General features: G+C 31.5%; 2 protein-coding genes across 2 annotated transcripts; one reads left to right on the top strand and one right to left on the bottom strand.

Annotated features, from left to right (window-relative positions):
- Positions 1-366: 366 nt before the first annotated feature.
- LOC119615589 (cell division cycle 7-related protein kinase-like) lies at positions 367-2,313 on the top strand (the record flags this gene model as incomplete). The annotated part of the gene is made up of 2 exons (XM_037971597.1): positions 367-935; positions 1,008-2,313. Coding segments are annotated over 2 exons (1,573 nt in total), but the record flags the coding sequence as incomplete, so codon positions are not given.
- A 585-nt stretch (positions 2,314-2,898) lies between these two features.
- Positions 2,899-3,769, bottom strand: LOC119615590 (zinc finger protein 593 homolog). The gene is made up of 2 exons (XM_037971598.1): positions 3,666-3,769; positions 2,899-3,602 (listed from the first exon to the last, which is right to left on the bottom strand). The coding sequence occupies exon 2, from the start codon at positions 3,467-3,469 to the stop codon at positions 3,008-3,010; it is 462 nt and encodes a 153-aa protein (XP_037827526.1). The 5' UTR covers positions 3,470-3,602; positions 3,666-3,769; the 3' UTR covers positions 2,899-3,007.
- Between the last annotated feature and the right edge of the window lie 11,617 nt (positions 3,770-15,386).

The following is a 15,386-nucleotide window of genomic DNA, read 5'->3' on the forward strand; positions in this document are numbered from 1 at the left end:
ATAGATAGATAGATAGATAGATAGATAGATAGATAGATAGATAGATAGATAGATAGATAGATAGATAGATAGATAGATAGATAGATAGATAGATAGATAGATAGATAGATAGATAGATAGATAGATAGATAGACAGACAGATAGATAGATCGATAGATAGATAGATAGATAGATAGATAGATAGATAGATAGATAGATAGATAGATAGATAGATAGATAGATAGATAGATAGATAGATAGATAGATAGATAGATAGATAGATAGATAGATAGATAGATAGATAAATAGATACACATACAATTAATCACTCTCATTAAAGTTGAAGATGTAATTAATAGTTTCTTTTTAACTTTCTTCTCTTTGCAGTGGCACCGACAATGTGGTGGGTATTAATTGCTGCATACGTTGCAATGAATCGGTGGCTTTTATTATGCCCTATTTGCCACACGATCGTTTTCATGATTTTTACAATAAAATGGATGTGGCCGAAGTACAATTCTATATGAAAAATCTCTTAATAGCTTTGCGTCATGTTCATCGTTTCAATGTTATACATCGTGATGTTAAACCCAGTAATTTTTTATATAATAGACGTAAAAGACAATTTCTATTGGTGGATTTTGGTTTGGCCCAACAGGTGACCGTGTCGAATAATAATAATTTGACGGGAAAATTAGAAAGTCTTGCTTTGCCTGCACCAAACACTAATGCTACGCCTGCATTAGGTGTTGGTGAGGGTAAACGTATACGTGAACATGATGATATAAACCTCAAAAAATCTCAGGAAGTAGCCGTGGCTGTTACAGGTGCTGGCGAAGTGGTTAGTGGTACAGCGAAACGTTTACGCTGTACTCTAACGCCACAAGAACAACAAACACCAGCGGCCGTGTCAATGGGTCCAACAACACGTGCCGCAAATGCCGCCTTTAATACTGGTACATTATCACATACACCTTTTAAAATGCTTTTAAAACAAATTAATGAGATTCCTAACACTCCCCCCATAGGATCGAAAGGAGTAGCTGGTAGTAATGCAAGTCTACATGAACGTAAATCTGCCGGCGGAGCTGCTGCGGTACACACCCTGAGTGGGCGTTTACAACAGAAATTAAGAGCTCAAGGTGGTGCTGAAGCAGTACAAAACAGCAGTACACGTACTTCTTCGGCAGGCGGTAAAAATACCCCGCCCATAACTCAAGCAGCTCATAACAATAATACTGCAGATGCTAAATACAATACCAATCGCAACTTATCATCCTCAAATAGTCCCAAATGTTATTGTTATGGCAACCCCCAAGTTTGTAATATTTGTCTGGTAAAGAAAGAGATACATGCCTCGCGTGCTGGCACGCCCGGCTATAGACCTCCCGAAGTATTACTCAAATATCCCGATCAAACAACAGCCGTTGATGTTTGGGCGGCTGGCGTAATATTCCTCTCCATACTGTCCTCTGTGTATCCCTTCTTTAAGGCTCCCAATGATTATGTCGCCTTGGCTGAAATGATAACAATATTTGGTGATAAATCTATACGCAAAACCGCCCATATATTAGATCGTTTGGTTACATTATCACAAAAAACTAAACCTTTGGATTTACGTAAATTGTGTGTGCGTTTTCGCAACCGCGTCAAATTCAGTTCACCTAGTCTTTTAAAGAAATATCAACGTCCCGATGGTACCTGTGAGGTTTGCAAAAATTGTGATCAGTTTTTCTTTAATTGTCTATGCATGGAGTCGTCCTTTGTAACCGAATCTCAAGATGAAGATGATAACTTTCCTGCCAGTGCCTATGATTTACTCTATCGTTTGCTGGAAGTTAATCCACATAAACGCATAACGGCCGATGAAGCCTTAAGGCATCCTTTTTTTCTGGAATGTCATAACAACGACAATAATATAACTACCTCAACTACAAACTCCAGCCCAGTGACATCATCAGCTCTATGTGCTAATGCTGTGCCGCTAAATACAGCAGCAGCCGGTGATTCGCTTAAGAAAGCACGCAATTAACCTTTAACATCTTTAAGTCGTAATTTATGGAAATTTGTTTTTGTATATTTAAAAAAATGGTATTTTTTATAATTTTTTTTTTTCCTTTTGCCAAAGCCTAAGTTTAATTTATTTTAATTTTCTATTGAGATTTTGTTATTAGTTTTTTAATTTTGCCTCGTTTATAGTGTAAAAAATCAACCTGCTTATATTTATTATTATTATTTTGTAAATCCTTAAATAATGTCAACAAATTTTCCTTTGTAATCATTAATAAATTATATATAAATTTAATTAATTAATTTTGTATGTTAAACACAAAATTGTAATTGTTGTTAAATATATGCTAAAGAAAATTTTTTGTAAATATATTTTTAGATATTTTATATATACACACAGTAAAAATAAAAACAAAATATAGTGTTTATATTAAAAAAAAAAACAGTTTTATTTGTGTTAATAACTGAGGAATTTAAATCTCCATTCTGTAAGTTCACCAAAAAGTTAAGTTTTTAGTAATTTTTGAAAGCGGCTTAATTCCGAAAGAGCAATGTCCTACTAAAACTTTTGCCAGAATCCTTAGGTTATATCTATACAGTCCCAATAAGTAGCTTAGTTGCGTTTGCATTAAGTCTTGTTATTTTACAATTAATTTGTTGGATTCCAACCTTGTCCTGCAAGTTCGTCAAAGGTTTAAATTCTGAATCGACACTAAAAATATTTCAAAATTTATGAAAATTTTAAGTTCGAAGTAAAAAATTGTAGGTCTAATAATGCTAATTTTATATTTGTATGCTTCAGGAGTTGGGTTCTGTTAAGAAGATGATAATAAAGAAAAATATCGAATCTTCCTTTATCATTTGATTATTTCCGAATGCATCCAGGAACTAACAAATAAAATCTCGTCATTTTACGTTAAAAATATTCATTTTAATTTGCAACTAAATTAAAAAAAACAAATATTACAGCTTACAACTAAATCCAATTTCATTCAAATTGTCGGGCGTTCCTCCCTTACTACGTTTCCATTTTTTGCATTTTTTGTTTCTTAGCTGGCGTACCTTCTGCAACGACCTCAACCTTAATACGTTTACCGGCCTTAACTTCCTCTTTAGAGGGTTGTGTTTCCATAGTACGTTTCTTAGGTTTCTCATAGTTGCCACGACCGGCAGCACGTTCGGACTCTTCAATGGTATAGGGTTCAGTTTCCAAAGCCTTTAGACGACGTTTATGAACTTTGGTGCGGAAATGTGCCTGCATGGCAGTATCATCTATAAAGTACTTAGCACAGTGTACACAATAGAATTGGGCAAAACCAGGTTTTTCCAAATCAACCGCTTGATTGATTAACTGGGCCGATTGTGTGCGTATGTCTTCATCGATGAGATCAAGATCACGGGTACGATTGCGTACACGCCAACGTCTCTGAAGATGTGTATCACCGGAGTGCATCTTCTTGCGTTTCTGTACCATACCCATGTTGGAGCTGTTGTGGTTGTTATATGCCTTGGAAAAAAATTTGGAAAATATACACAACACGTGTTTTTGATAGCGAATTTGGAAGTGCGTAGTTCTAATAACAAAACACGAAGCCGTCTATTGTCTTAAACTCCTGTAATAATTTAAATAAATAAATTATTTTCTAATAATCAAGAAATAACCAATTTTAACTTACTTTTATATAAAAATATCAATATTTTTCTTCTACGTTGCGTTTATTTACAAAATTTTAAAATAATGATAGCTGAAGAGAACAAAATGTCAAAAGTAAAAGAGAACACTTTACTACGTTTTTTTGCAACCTTGTTGTGTATAAAGTAATGTTGCTAACTGTAACCTAAGTAAAAAACGTTGATTTATACATTATGATTAGAAGGAGTTTTTTGTTTAATATTTAACGTTTTTAAAATTTAATTTTTCAAAATGGAAATTCTATTATTTACTATAATAAAACAATTAAATTTTTTTAAAAAATATTACAACAATTTATTACAAAAACTATGGATGAATGATTTATTTTTTGAAAAAAGTATTTGGTAGATCCAAAAACATAGAATTTTTCTGCGTTTTACATTTATTATTATTATTATTATTATTATTATTATTATTATTATTATTATTATTATTATTATTATTATTATTATTATTATTATTATTCGATGACACTGGCCACAAAAATTTGAAAAAATAAAAACCCAAAGTGCAAGATATACCAGGTTTTCGAGATATCATATTCTAAAGATTGAAAAAACCTGCTTTTTCGCCATATTTCAGACGTTAGGACTCCTTTATTTATAATATTTGTTATGCCCTTTCTTCGAGATATCTTAAGCTGAACTTAACATAAATATAATAGCATTTGGAAGAACTGAAGTCTTTCCAACAACTGTTTTAGGGTGAAATATTTTGGTTGTGTTAGCCTGAAGGGTACTATATGTCTGAATATTCCTTTCTTCGAGATATCTTAAGCTGAAATTAACATAAATATAATAGCATCTGGAAGAACTGAAGTTTTTCCAACAACTATTTTTTAGGCTGAAATATTTTGGTTGTGTACTATATGCTTGAATATTCGTGGCAACATAAGAATTATTTTCGATACCTAAGCTTTACTTTTATCAGTATGATCTTACACTGCCTTTTCCCTATTAGTCAGATAATCCAAGTAAGATCTATCAAGGCTGGGTAGCCTGTATGACATTACTCTTGTTTAGGTAACTGCGCCTAGGGTCTACCATGGAAATGAACAGGCAGATGTGCTAGAAAGAACGGTATCTGCTCTGGAAGTCTCTCCGAGTAGAAACTCCGTTAGGTTTCATTAGAAGCAGTTCTTTCTTTAATACTACGTTCAGACCTTCGTGATTTTTGAAACACATTTCATTCATTTTGTTGTTGAAAAGATTTTAAACTTATTTTAAATTATTTAATAATTGTGTTTAAATATTAAATTTACTGCAATTTAAGTGAAAATCTTCACTTTTAAAACTGAATTTTTAAGTCGGAAAAACATTTGAAAGCAAAAAACACGATAGTTTAATATGTGAACGGTTGTGTTTTTCCAAAAACACGTTAAAAACATGTAAACATAGTATAATATCCGATTTTGTTAACAAAATATATAAAATAAAATTTTAATTTACTTCAGCAGTAAAATTATTAAAATGTTTGTTGGGTTTTTGTATTATAAACGTATTTTTTTTTTGTTATACATTTATGTAAATAACAACACTGTTTTTTAAAGAGTATTTTCCATAATACTACTTTTTAAGAGAGTATTTTATTTCTACTACCTTTTATTTACAACTTCCCATCTCTGTGTCTGTGTTTGAAACACTATTGTGAATTCTCCATATTCATACTAGATGATGACAAAAAACATATGATTGTCAAAATTTTCACCATATGTCATTCTGAAACAAAATCTGCGCGTAAGAAGTCGTGTTTACGGAAAATATTCGTTGGGTGTAATTGATAATAAATGAAAAAAAATGTATAAATATTTATAAAATCCCATAAATAAAAGCCTTAGAATTGTTGAAAAGCATTAAAAAACAACATTAACAAATACCATAACAAAATAAAGTTGTTAGAAAACCAAACTGGTGGGTTAGTTGTGGAAAGAAAAGAAAGAATAGCCAGTGAAGTGAATGGTTAAATAAGAATTGAGAGAGCAAACTACATACTAAAATAACATAAAAAAATATCTGTATGTGTTTAAAAATAAAGAATCTGTGTTAATAATTAAATAAAAACATTCCTACAGCTTTTTGTTTAAACTTATTGTTTAACGGCCCAAAGCTTAAATATTTTAATAATATTTACATATCAGTGTAACTAAGGGACGGCAAACTTTACTCTTCGAGACGGGTAAATCACAATTTGGCTACATTACGGTACGTTTATTTACAAATTTGTTTAGATTTTATTTAAATACTAAAACTGCAATGGGTTAAAAATCATTAACTTAAAGTCTTATCGCTCTATATATTTTATATGTATTTTTATTATATTTTGTTGTTGTTTTTATTTTAAGGCTTATCAAACTTAACTAACAATAATAATCATCATTACTAAAGCCTTATTTGCTTTTTGTTGTTTATTTGCTTAATTTTGTTTTTATCACAATAACTACGTTTAAATAAAATTCTTTGTGTTTTAATTTTTATTAAATTTCTGTCGATTTTTACCGCAAATCTTATTGCACTCAAGAAAAAGCATTTCATTTAGACGTCTCTCCTTATGATGTAACTTCAGCAAACACACAGTGAAAAATTAAAAAAAAAAAAAAAACAAAAAACCATGAAATGTCTTCAATGCATATTTATTTATTTAATATTATCGCTTGTTATAGTTGCTATTAGCAACCAAATACTGTAGTTTTTATCTGTCTATCCTATGTTTAAGTTAGATTAAATAAGTGTTTGTCTGGTCATCTATTTACAAACATATATCCATAGTCATAACTACATATCATGTAAAATCAGTTTAACTTCTGATTTTTCTATTTTCTTACAGACCTCTATCTATTTATTTAGGTTTTAAATCTTTATTTTCTTTTGTAATCGTTTCCAACAATTCTTGTTTCTATCTTGGTTTTTTTTCTTATTGCTTGCATTCATTTCAATTGTAACAGGTTGTCGTTGTTGCAAAAGTAATTTAGTTCAATTCTGATATGTGCCTCTGTCAGTCCATTTGTTTTTCGGTTTATTTGTATTAATTTTATGTCTACTCCTCCCATTAAAGTGAATATCATCACTTCATTGACATCACATCACGTTGTAAGTTTATTTGTACATCTGCGATCAGTAAGTAAAAGGAATGTATTCATTTTAGTTACGATTTGTTAACAATTGTTATTGGACTATACATCTTTAAACATTTGTGGGTCCAAGAGCTTGAAATACGCTTTCAATTTTCTTATTAGTATTTGTTATTTTTATAAAACGTACATATGTTTAATCAGAATTTATCGTAAAACCAACAAAGTATTATTGTAAAACACTTCTTCAAATGGAAACAATTCAAATCGGATTTCCAAATATCGTGTCCTTAAGTTTTAAAACTTTGTTTTTGGTCTATAGTCTAGTCTATAGTCAAGTCTATAGTCTAGTCTATAGTCTAGTCTATAGTCTAGTCTATAGACTAGTATATAGTCTAGTCTATAGTCTAGTCTATAGTCTAGTCTATAGTCTAGCCTATAGTCCAGTCTATAGACTAGTCTATAGTCTAGTCTATAGTCTAGTCTATAATCTATTCTATAGTCCAGTCTATAGACCAGTATATAGTCTAATCTAGTCTATAGTCTAGTTTATAGTCTAGCCTATAGACTAGTCTATAGTCTATTCTATAGTCCAGTCTATAATCTATTCTATAGTCTAGTCTATAGTCTAGTCTATAGTCTAGTCTATAGTCTAGTCTATAGTCTAGTCTATAGTCTAGTCTATAGTCTAGTCTATAGTCTAGTCTATAGTCTAGTCTATAGTCTAGTCTATAGTCTAGTCTAGTCTATAGTCTAGTCTATAGTCTAGTCTATAGTCTAGTCTATAGTCTAGTCTATAGTCTAGTCTATAGTCTAGTCTATAGTCTAGTCTATAGTCTAGTCTATAGTCTAGTCTATAGTCTAGTCTATAGTCTAGTCTATAGTCTAGTCTATAGTCTAGTCTATAGTCTAGTCTATAGTCTAGTCTATAGTCTAGTCTATAGTCTAGTCTATAGTCTAGTCTATAGTCTAGTCTATAGTCTAGTCTATAGTCTAGTCTATAGTCTAGTCTATAGTCTAGTCTATAGTCTAGTCTATAGTCTAGTCTATAGTCTAGTCTATAGTCTAGTCTAGTCTAGTCTATAGTCTAGTCCAGGGGTCGGCAAACTTTTGAGTCTGAAGAGCCAAAATTTACAGTTTACAAAACATGGGTTTTAAAAGAGCCACAAAATGTTTGTTTATTAAAACATTACAAATACTTTATGATTTCACTTCAAATACTTTTAGAGTTTTTATGAGTCATTCGAATGCGTTTTTAACACTTGTTATATAAATATGTAACAGTTTATTAGAGTGGGGCGACAGTGATATAATTAGGCACCAATCGATATAAAATTTTGCACAAGTTTTTTTATACAAACAGAAATTATACTGTGATGTATTGCGGACATTGAACCATAATTGACCAACCCCAATATAAGGTCCATTCAGAAAATTACTCTACTTAACAGTAGCAGTATAGAGACGAAATTCGACATAAAAAAGTTGTATAAGAACAAAAATCTATCTTCCAAATTTGTTTTTAACACTCATAACTGGCTTAATAATGGCTGTTTTATGACGAAATTCAACACAAACAGGATCAAAAATCATTTTAACAAATTTTGTGACGATCGGCTCATAATTGATCCTACCCCCCACATTAGATCGCCATTAGAAAATGACCCTATCGCTCTTAAGTGACTTAATAATAGCAGTAAGCGACGAAATTCGACACAAACAGGTTTTATAAGAACAAAATCTCTCGACCAAATTTGAAGACGATCGGAACATAATTGACCAGTCCCCTTATATAAGGTCTACTTCAGAAAATGACTCTAACGCTCATAACTGATTTAATAATATCATTGTTGACCATACACCCATATAAATTCCTCTTCAGGAAATTACTTTAACGCTCAAAATAGGCTTAATAATAACAGCATAGTGGTGAAATTCGTCATAAGTTTATAAGAACAAAAATATCTATACCAAATTTAAAAAGGATGGATTCAAATTTGACCCTTCCCCCCATATGGAGTCCTATTTCGAAAGTTTCAACTTACAACAGGCTAAAATACAAGTATAGTGATGAAAATCAACACAAACAAGTTTTATAGGATCCAAAACTTCACTACCAAATTTTGTAAGGATGGGTCCTTAATACGCTTTCTGGTCCCTTATTTATAGCTAAAAATTTTATGTCAAAAATATATCAATCTTTCATAGATCACTGTCATTAAAACGTGCAATATATAAAAATTTATAATTTTTTGCCCCTTTTTATAGAACGTGCAAAAAATATAAAATTCTTTAAAAAAAGATTAAAGTTTAAAGTTTTGAAATAGACCAAGTTTTTAGTATTTAACTGTATCCAAATTCTCTACATTATTAATTAATTACTATATTTTAAATTTCCAAAAAATATGTTTTAATTCGAAAAACACGAAAATTTCGGAATGTATGATCCTGATTTACATCTTATCTAATGGCACCTCGTAGTATCAATGATATGATACCCCATTCGTTTATAGGGAACTTTTCAATAAACACTTTAAAGAATTAAACATTTTCTTACAATATTAACTTGTACATGGAACAAATTCAATGGGAGTGATAGGATTGTATGGCTTCAGAAAGCTTGGATCATAACTTGTTGTTTAAAGTTTCAAAAATGACTCTAAATTTTCATTTGTTAGTTGGCTTTTTACCTAAATCTTCCAATTCTCCAATACCATTACCAAATGGCTCAATGAGGATTTATTCTCAAATGTACGATTGTAGGGGCAAATAAAAGCAAGAAATGAGCGAAAAGCTAATGGTGTTGTTTTCTTTCTTTCTCACTCAAAAAGTATTTTGCTCATGTACAGAACTATTAAGCAAAGTTAAAAAGTTTTGTATATTGTAGAAACGTTGCGGAGTGTTTTGTTAGTTTTAATACATTGCTCGTTAATCGACTTGGAAAGATTTTAAAATATGCATACAAATATTTTTTTATAAAATAAATAAAATGTGTGTATGAAACTAAAGAGCCACAGCTCCACATCCAAAGAGCCGCATTTGGCTCGCGAGCCATAGTTTGCCGACCCCTGGTCTAGTCTATAGTCTAGTCTATAGTCTAGTCTATAGTCTAGTCTATAGTCTAGTCTATAATCTAGTCTATAGTCTAGTCTATAGTCTAGTCTATAATCTAGTCTATAGTCTAGTCTATAGTCTAGTCTATAGTCTAGTCTATAGTCTAGTCTATAGTCTGGTCTATAGTCTAGTCTAGTCTAGTCTATAGTCTAGTCTATAGTCTAGTCTATAGTCTAGTCTATAGTCTAGTCTATAGTCTAGTCTATAGTCTAGTCTATAGTCTAGTCTATAGTCTAGTCTATAGTCTAGTCTATAGTCTAGTCTATAGTCTAGTCTATAGTCTAGTCTATAGTCTAGTCTATAGTCTAGTCTATCTAGTCTAGTCTATAGTCTAGTCTATAGTCTAGTCTATAGTCTATTATAGTCTAGTCTATAGTCTAGTCTATAGTCTAGTCTATAGTCTAGTCTATAGTCTAGTCTATAGTCTAGTCTATAGTCTAGTCTATAGTCTAGTCTATAGTCTAGTCTATAGTCTAGTCTATAGTCTAGTCTATAGTCTAGTCTATAGTCTAGTCTATAGTCTAGTCTATAGTCTAGTCTATAGTCTAGTCTATAGTCTAGTCTATAGTCTAGTCTATAGTCTAGTCTATAGTCTAGTCTAAGTCTAGTCTATAGTCTAGTCTATAGTCTAGTCTATAGTCTAGTCTATAGTCTAGTCTATAGTCTAGTCTATAGTCTAGTCTATAGTCTAGTCTATAGTCTAGTCTATAGTCTAGTCTATAGTCTAGTCTATAGTCTAGTCTATAGTCTAGTCTATAGTCTAGTCTAGTCTATATCTAGTCTAGTCTAGTCTTAGTCTAGTCTATAGTCTAGTCTATAGTCTAGTCTATGTCTAGTCTATAGTCTAGTATATAGTCTAGTCTAGTCTATAGTCTAGTCTATAGTCTAGTCTATAGTCTAGTCTATAGTCTAGTCTATAGTCTAGTCTATAGTCTAGTCTATAGTCTAGTCTATAGTCTAGTCTATAGTCTAGTCTATGGTCTAGTCTATAGTCTAGTATATAGTCTAGTCTAGTCTATAGTCTAGTCTATAGTCTAGTCTATAGTCTAGTCTAGTCTAGTCTATGGTCAGTCCTATAGTCTAGTCTATAGTCTAGTCTATAGTCTAGTCTATAGTCTAGTCTATAGTCTAGTCTATAGTCTAGTCTATAGTCTAGTCTATGGTCTAGTCTATAGTCTAGTATATAGTCTAGTCTAGTCTAGTCTAGTCTATAGTCTAGTCTATGGTCTAGTCTATAGTCTAGTAATATAGTCTAGTCTAGTCTATAGTCTAGTCTATAGTCTAGTCTATAGTCTAGTCTATAGTCTAGTCTATAGTCTAGTCTATAGTCTAGTCTATAGTCTAGTCTATAGTCTAGTCTATAGTCTAGTCTATAGTCTAGTCTATAGTCTAGTCTATAGTCTAGTCTATAGTCTAGTCTATAGTCTAGTCTATAGTCTAGTCTTAGTCTAGTCTATAGTCTAGTCTAGTCTGTAGTCTAGTCTAGTCTAGTCTAGTCTAGTCTATAGTCTAGTCTAGTCTATAGTCTAGTCTATAGTCTAGTCTATAGTCTAGTCTATGGTCTAGTCTATAGTCTAGTATATAGTCTAGTCTAGTCTATAGTCTAGTCTATAGTCTAGTCTATAGTCTAGTCTATAGTCTAGTCTATGGTCTAGTCTATAGTCTAGTATATAGTCTAGTCTAGTCTATAGTCTAGTCTATAGTCTAGTCTATAGTCTAGTCTATAGTCTAGTCTATGGTCTAGTCTATAGTCTAGTATATAGTCTAGTCTAGTCTATAGTCTAGTCTATAGTCTAGTCTATAGTCTAGTCTATAGTCTAGTCTATAGTCTAGTCTATAGTCTAGTCTATAGTCTAGTCTAGTCTATAGTCTAGTCTATAGTCTAGTCTATAGTCTAGTCTATAGTCTAGTCTATAGTCTAGTCTATAGTCTAGTCTATAGTCTAGTCTATAGTCTAGTCTATAGTCTAGTCTAGTCTATAGTCTAGTCTATAGTCTAGTCTATAGTCTAGTCTATAGTCTAGTCTATAGTCTAGTCTATAGTCTAGTCTATAGTCTAGTCTATAGTCTAGTCTATAGTCTAGTCTATAGTCTAGTCTATAGTCTAGTCTATAGTCTAGTCTATAGTCTAGTCTATAGTCTAGTCTATAGTCTAGTCTATAGTCTAGTCTATAGTCTAGTCTATAGTCTAGTCTATAGTCAGTCTATAGTCTAGTCTATAGTCTAGTCTATAGTCTAGTCTATAGTCTAGTCTATAGTCTAGTCTGGGTACAGTTCTTAGTCTGGTGTACAGTTCTTCCCAGAATTAGACTCACTTAAAGAACTAATTATAGTGGAAATGATATCATGATATCGAACATATGTTCGATTTGTGGAGTAGTGTTACCTTGTAACCACCATAATGGTTTTTAGCATAAGTTTTGCTAAAAATGTTTAAAGCCAGTTACATTACGCCTTCATTTGTGTGCTTTTTTCTCATTAATTTTTTAGTTTTATTTGATTTATTTTTTTCTTCTTTTATTTTGTTATGTGATCTGTATAACAATTTATTTATTTGCAAAATACGCACATTTATTTAACATATGTTCCTTATAACGACATGATAAATTAATTTAATTAAAAACTGATCGAGACAAAGTTGTTTTTCATACAATTTATGCGATACAAATGGATTCTGAGTAGTAAAGTATGACAATTAAGTGCGAAAATTGTAATGTTGATTTGAGTATTTTTTTTTTGGACACTAAAGAGTTATTGACCCAGTGGCCCTGTTTCATACAGAAAAATTGCAGTTTATAAAAAGAATACTTTCTTTATTGCATGCTTACATGCATCATTGGCATGTTAACTACTGGTCATATGTGGAATAATAAGTAGTTTTAAGTGACGAGGTGAATTTTCTCTTTTAATATAAAAGATATGAAGAAATGCTTTAAATGAGAGAGAATCCGATCGTTATGTAAAAATTTATAAGATCGTAATATCAAATCATTTTTATTAATTGTGGTGGACCTTCCTTTAAAATTATACTTACTTTTAATTTAAAGAAGTTGACGTCTTCACCAATTCCACAGCTAATCAATTTCGTTTCCCTTTAATTGCATTTATTTAACATAAATATAACATTTTATTTCGTAAACTACAATAAGTACCACATGACAAAAAAAAAAAAAACACAAATATTACTAAAAACGTGTTAATACTTTTATAAATTTTTGATTAAGGTGTTAATTAGCAGTATTCAATAAATTAAATTTATTTCCCCGATGTATGTTCATTAATAGTAAATTAAAAATTATGTAAAACTATAAGCAATTAGTGGGTGGATTTTTATTTAACAAGCAAAGGGATTAAAAAACATATTTATATTTAAATTTTTTTTTAATTAAAATTTATGCAAATTGTTTGTAGGAAAAATTATACACAGAAAGAAATTATTCATAAATGGTATGAATTGGTATAAATAGAACAAACAATTTTTCATTAGAATAAGTAAAGTTCATAAATATTATGATATTGTCCATAACAATTGTTTAATGAGTTACCCGGTCGGAACATGCTGGAAATGCTAACATTATGCTGGATACCTGGCCATGAAGGTCACACTTGCAACAAAATAGGAACCATTATTTGGTATCGCACAAGAATACGCTAGAAAAAATTGCGAATCGGGGGTCGAATCGGAATTTGCTCGCCACTGGGAAGCTACAGCAGGTCTTAGACAGACTAAGCGCTTAATTAAGCTATCAAAGGGTAAATCCTAAAAGCTATTTTCGCTTTTTAAAAAGTAATCTTAGAATACTAACGGGATTACAGGACACTGTGGTCTCAGATATTACAAATTCATCCTAGGAAATGCCATTTCGAATCTATGTAGATTTTGTGGCTATCAGGAAGAAACCACTAAAAACATACAATGTCCAACATTAAGGTCTCGTTGAGTAAGAATCATGGGTGCTGCTTCACTAGCCCGGAAGTATATATTCAACCTCTCACCAATATAAAAAAGCGGGTTTATTTTTATGCGTGAATTGAACCTGTTATGGTGAACCAACCGGTTGGACAGAAGAACCGAAATGGAGACGTAGTGCTCTGTGCCCTCTCTAATTTTATCTACGCGGTCGGGAATGCTTTCCTTTGTTTTTCAAAAAATCGATTTAAAAACTTTAGTCTTTCCATGATGGAGTAGTTCAAAAAATAGAGTACAAAACTTCCTTTGAGGAGTTCTACTGCAACTTTTAACTTAGAACTCAAGTTTTCATTAGATAATTTTGTCCAACATGGTGTTTTTCAGAAAAGAAAACAAGACATTATAAATATTTCCTGCCAGAATTTTGCAAAGTAATATCATGACAAACTTTAGTCCAGATTTTATCAAATACTTGCACCTTTTCATTCATTCTTTCGGTAGTCATTGCGGCATAGAATTTGTATCTATAAAAATTGTTAAAAGTCTTCCTATTTGTAATACAATGGATCCTGGATATACCTCTATGATGGTATTGATTGCGCATCTATGAATGTTTTTCACAATACAATGCAATGGATCCTTATATTTTTTCTCTAAGTGTACGAAACCCTTCTGACTTCATCTTCCATCCTCTTGAACATATATGAATGTGTTTCGAAGCCTCTCTATTGATATTACGATACAATAAATCCTGCATATTCCTCTTTTTGTTCCCTTTGTATACGCGAAACCTTCTAACAAGTCAAAGAGGATTTCATCGATTGTTTCCGGAATTGCATTTGAGTACCTATTCTTTCGCAGTATCATTAGCTCAAAACATTGGTAATTGCTCATATTTAATTGATTCTTAGAGACAGTACTTGAGCTTGGCCCTGGTTCCAATCGTTGTCTGATTTAGCGGATTCGGTTTATCGCTGTAAGTTTTGCGCTCATTCACTGTAAGTTGCAATGGGCCTGAATAAGTGTGTGTGAAGTTAAATTCGAATTTAACTAGCAAAGACACAAACCAGATTTGTTAACAGTGCTCATTTTGCAGCTAACAGAGTGCTGTTAATCACTTAACAGAATATTGTAATTGAATTAGGAGAAGGAAAACTGACCATTTTGGAAGCAGGATGAAGGTTCCACACATCCAACTATATGGAAATGGTGGTCCAAAGGCTACTTAATGGAACTGTGTATGTAATATATCTGTATTTATAGTAAACCTACTTAAACATTCAACTTTGTTTACCAGTATTCTGGACAGGATTACTGGAACTGAGTGAAAGTTACACATGTCCCACTATATGGAAATGGTAGTCTAAGGGGTACCTTATGGAACTATATAGGTTGAATATCTGAAATAATCGTGGGACTCCCACAGAATGAATTTTGATTTTGTTTGAAAAATAGTACATTTTCTGAAAATTTCTGGAGAGGATTAGTGGAACTGAGTGGAAGTTACATATATCCCACTATATGAAAAATTTAGTCTAAGGAGTACCTAATGGAACTATATAGGTTGAATATCTGAAATAATCGTGGGACTCCCACAGTATGCTTTTAATTTGG

This window comes from Lucilia sericata, unplaced genomic scaffold (assembly GCF_015586225.1).
Source record: "Lucilia sericata isolate MDLA Ls3-8-SP2 unplaced genomic scaffold, ASM1558622v1 Contig006026F_arrow, whole genome shotgun sequence".
Taxonomy (NCBI): Eukaryota; Metazoa; Arthropoda; class Insecta; order Diptera; family Calliphoridae; genus Lucilia; species Lucilia sericata.

Excerpts from the sequence above, each read along its gene's own strand:
- LOC119615590 (XM_037971598.1), bottom strand. The coding sequence starts at position 3,469 with ATGGGTATGGTACAGAAACGCAAGAAGATGCACTCCGGTGATACACAT.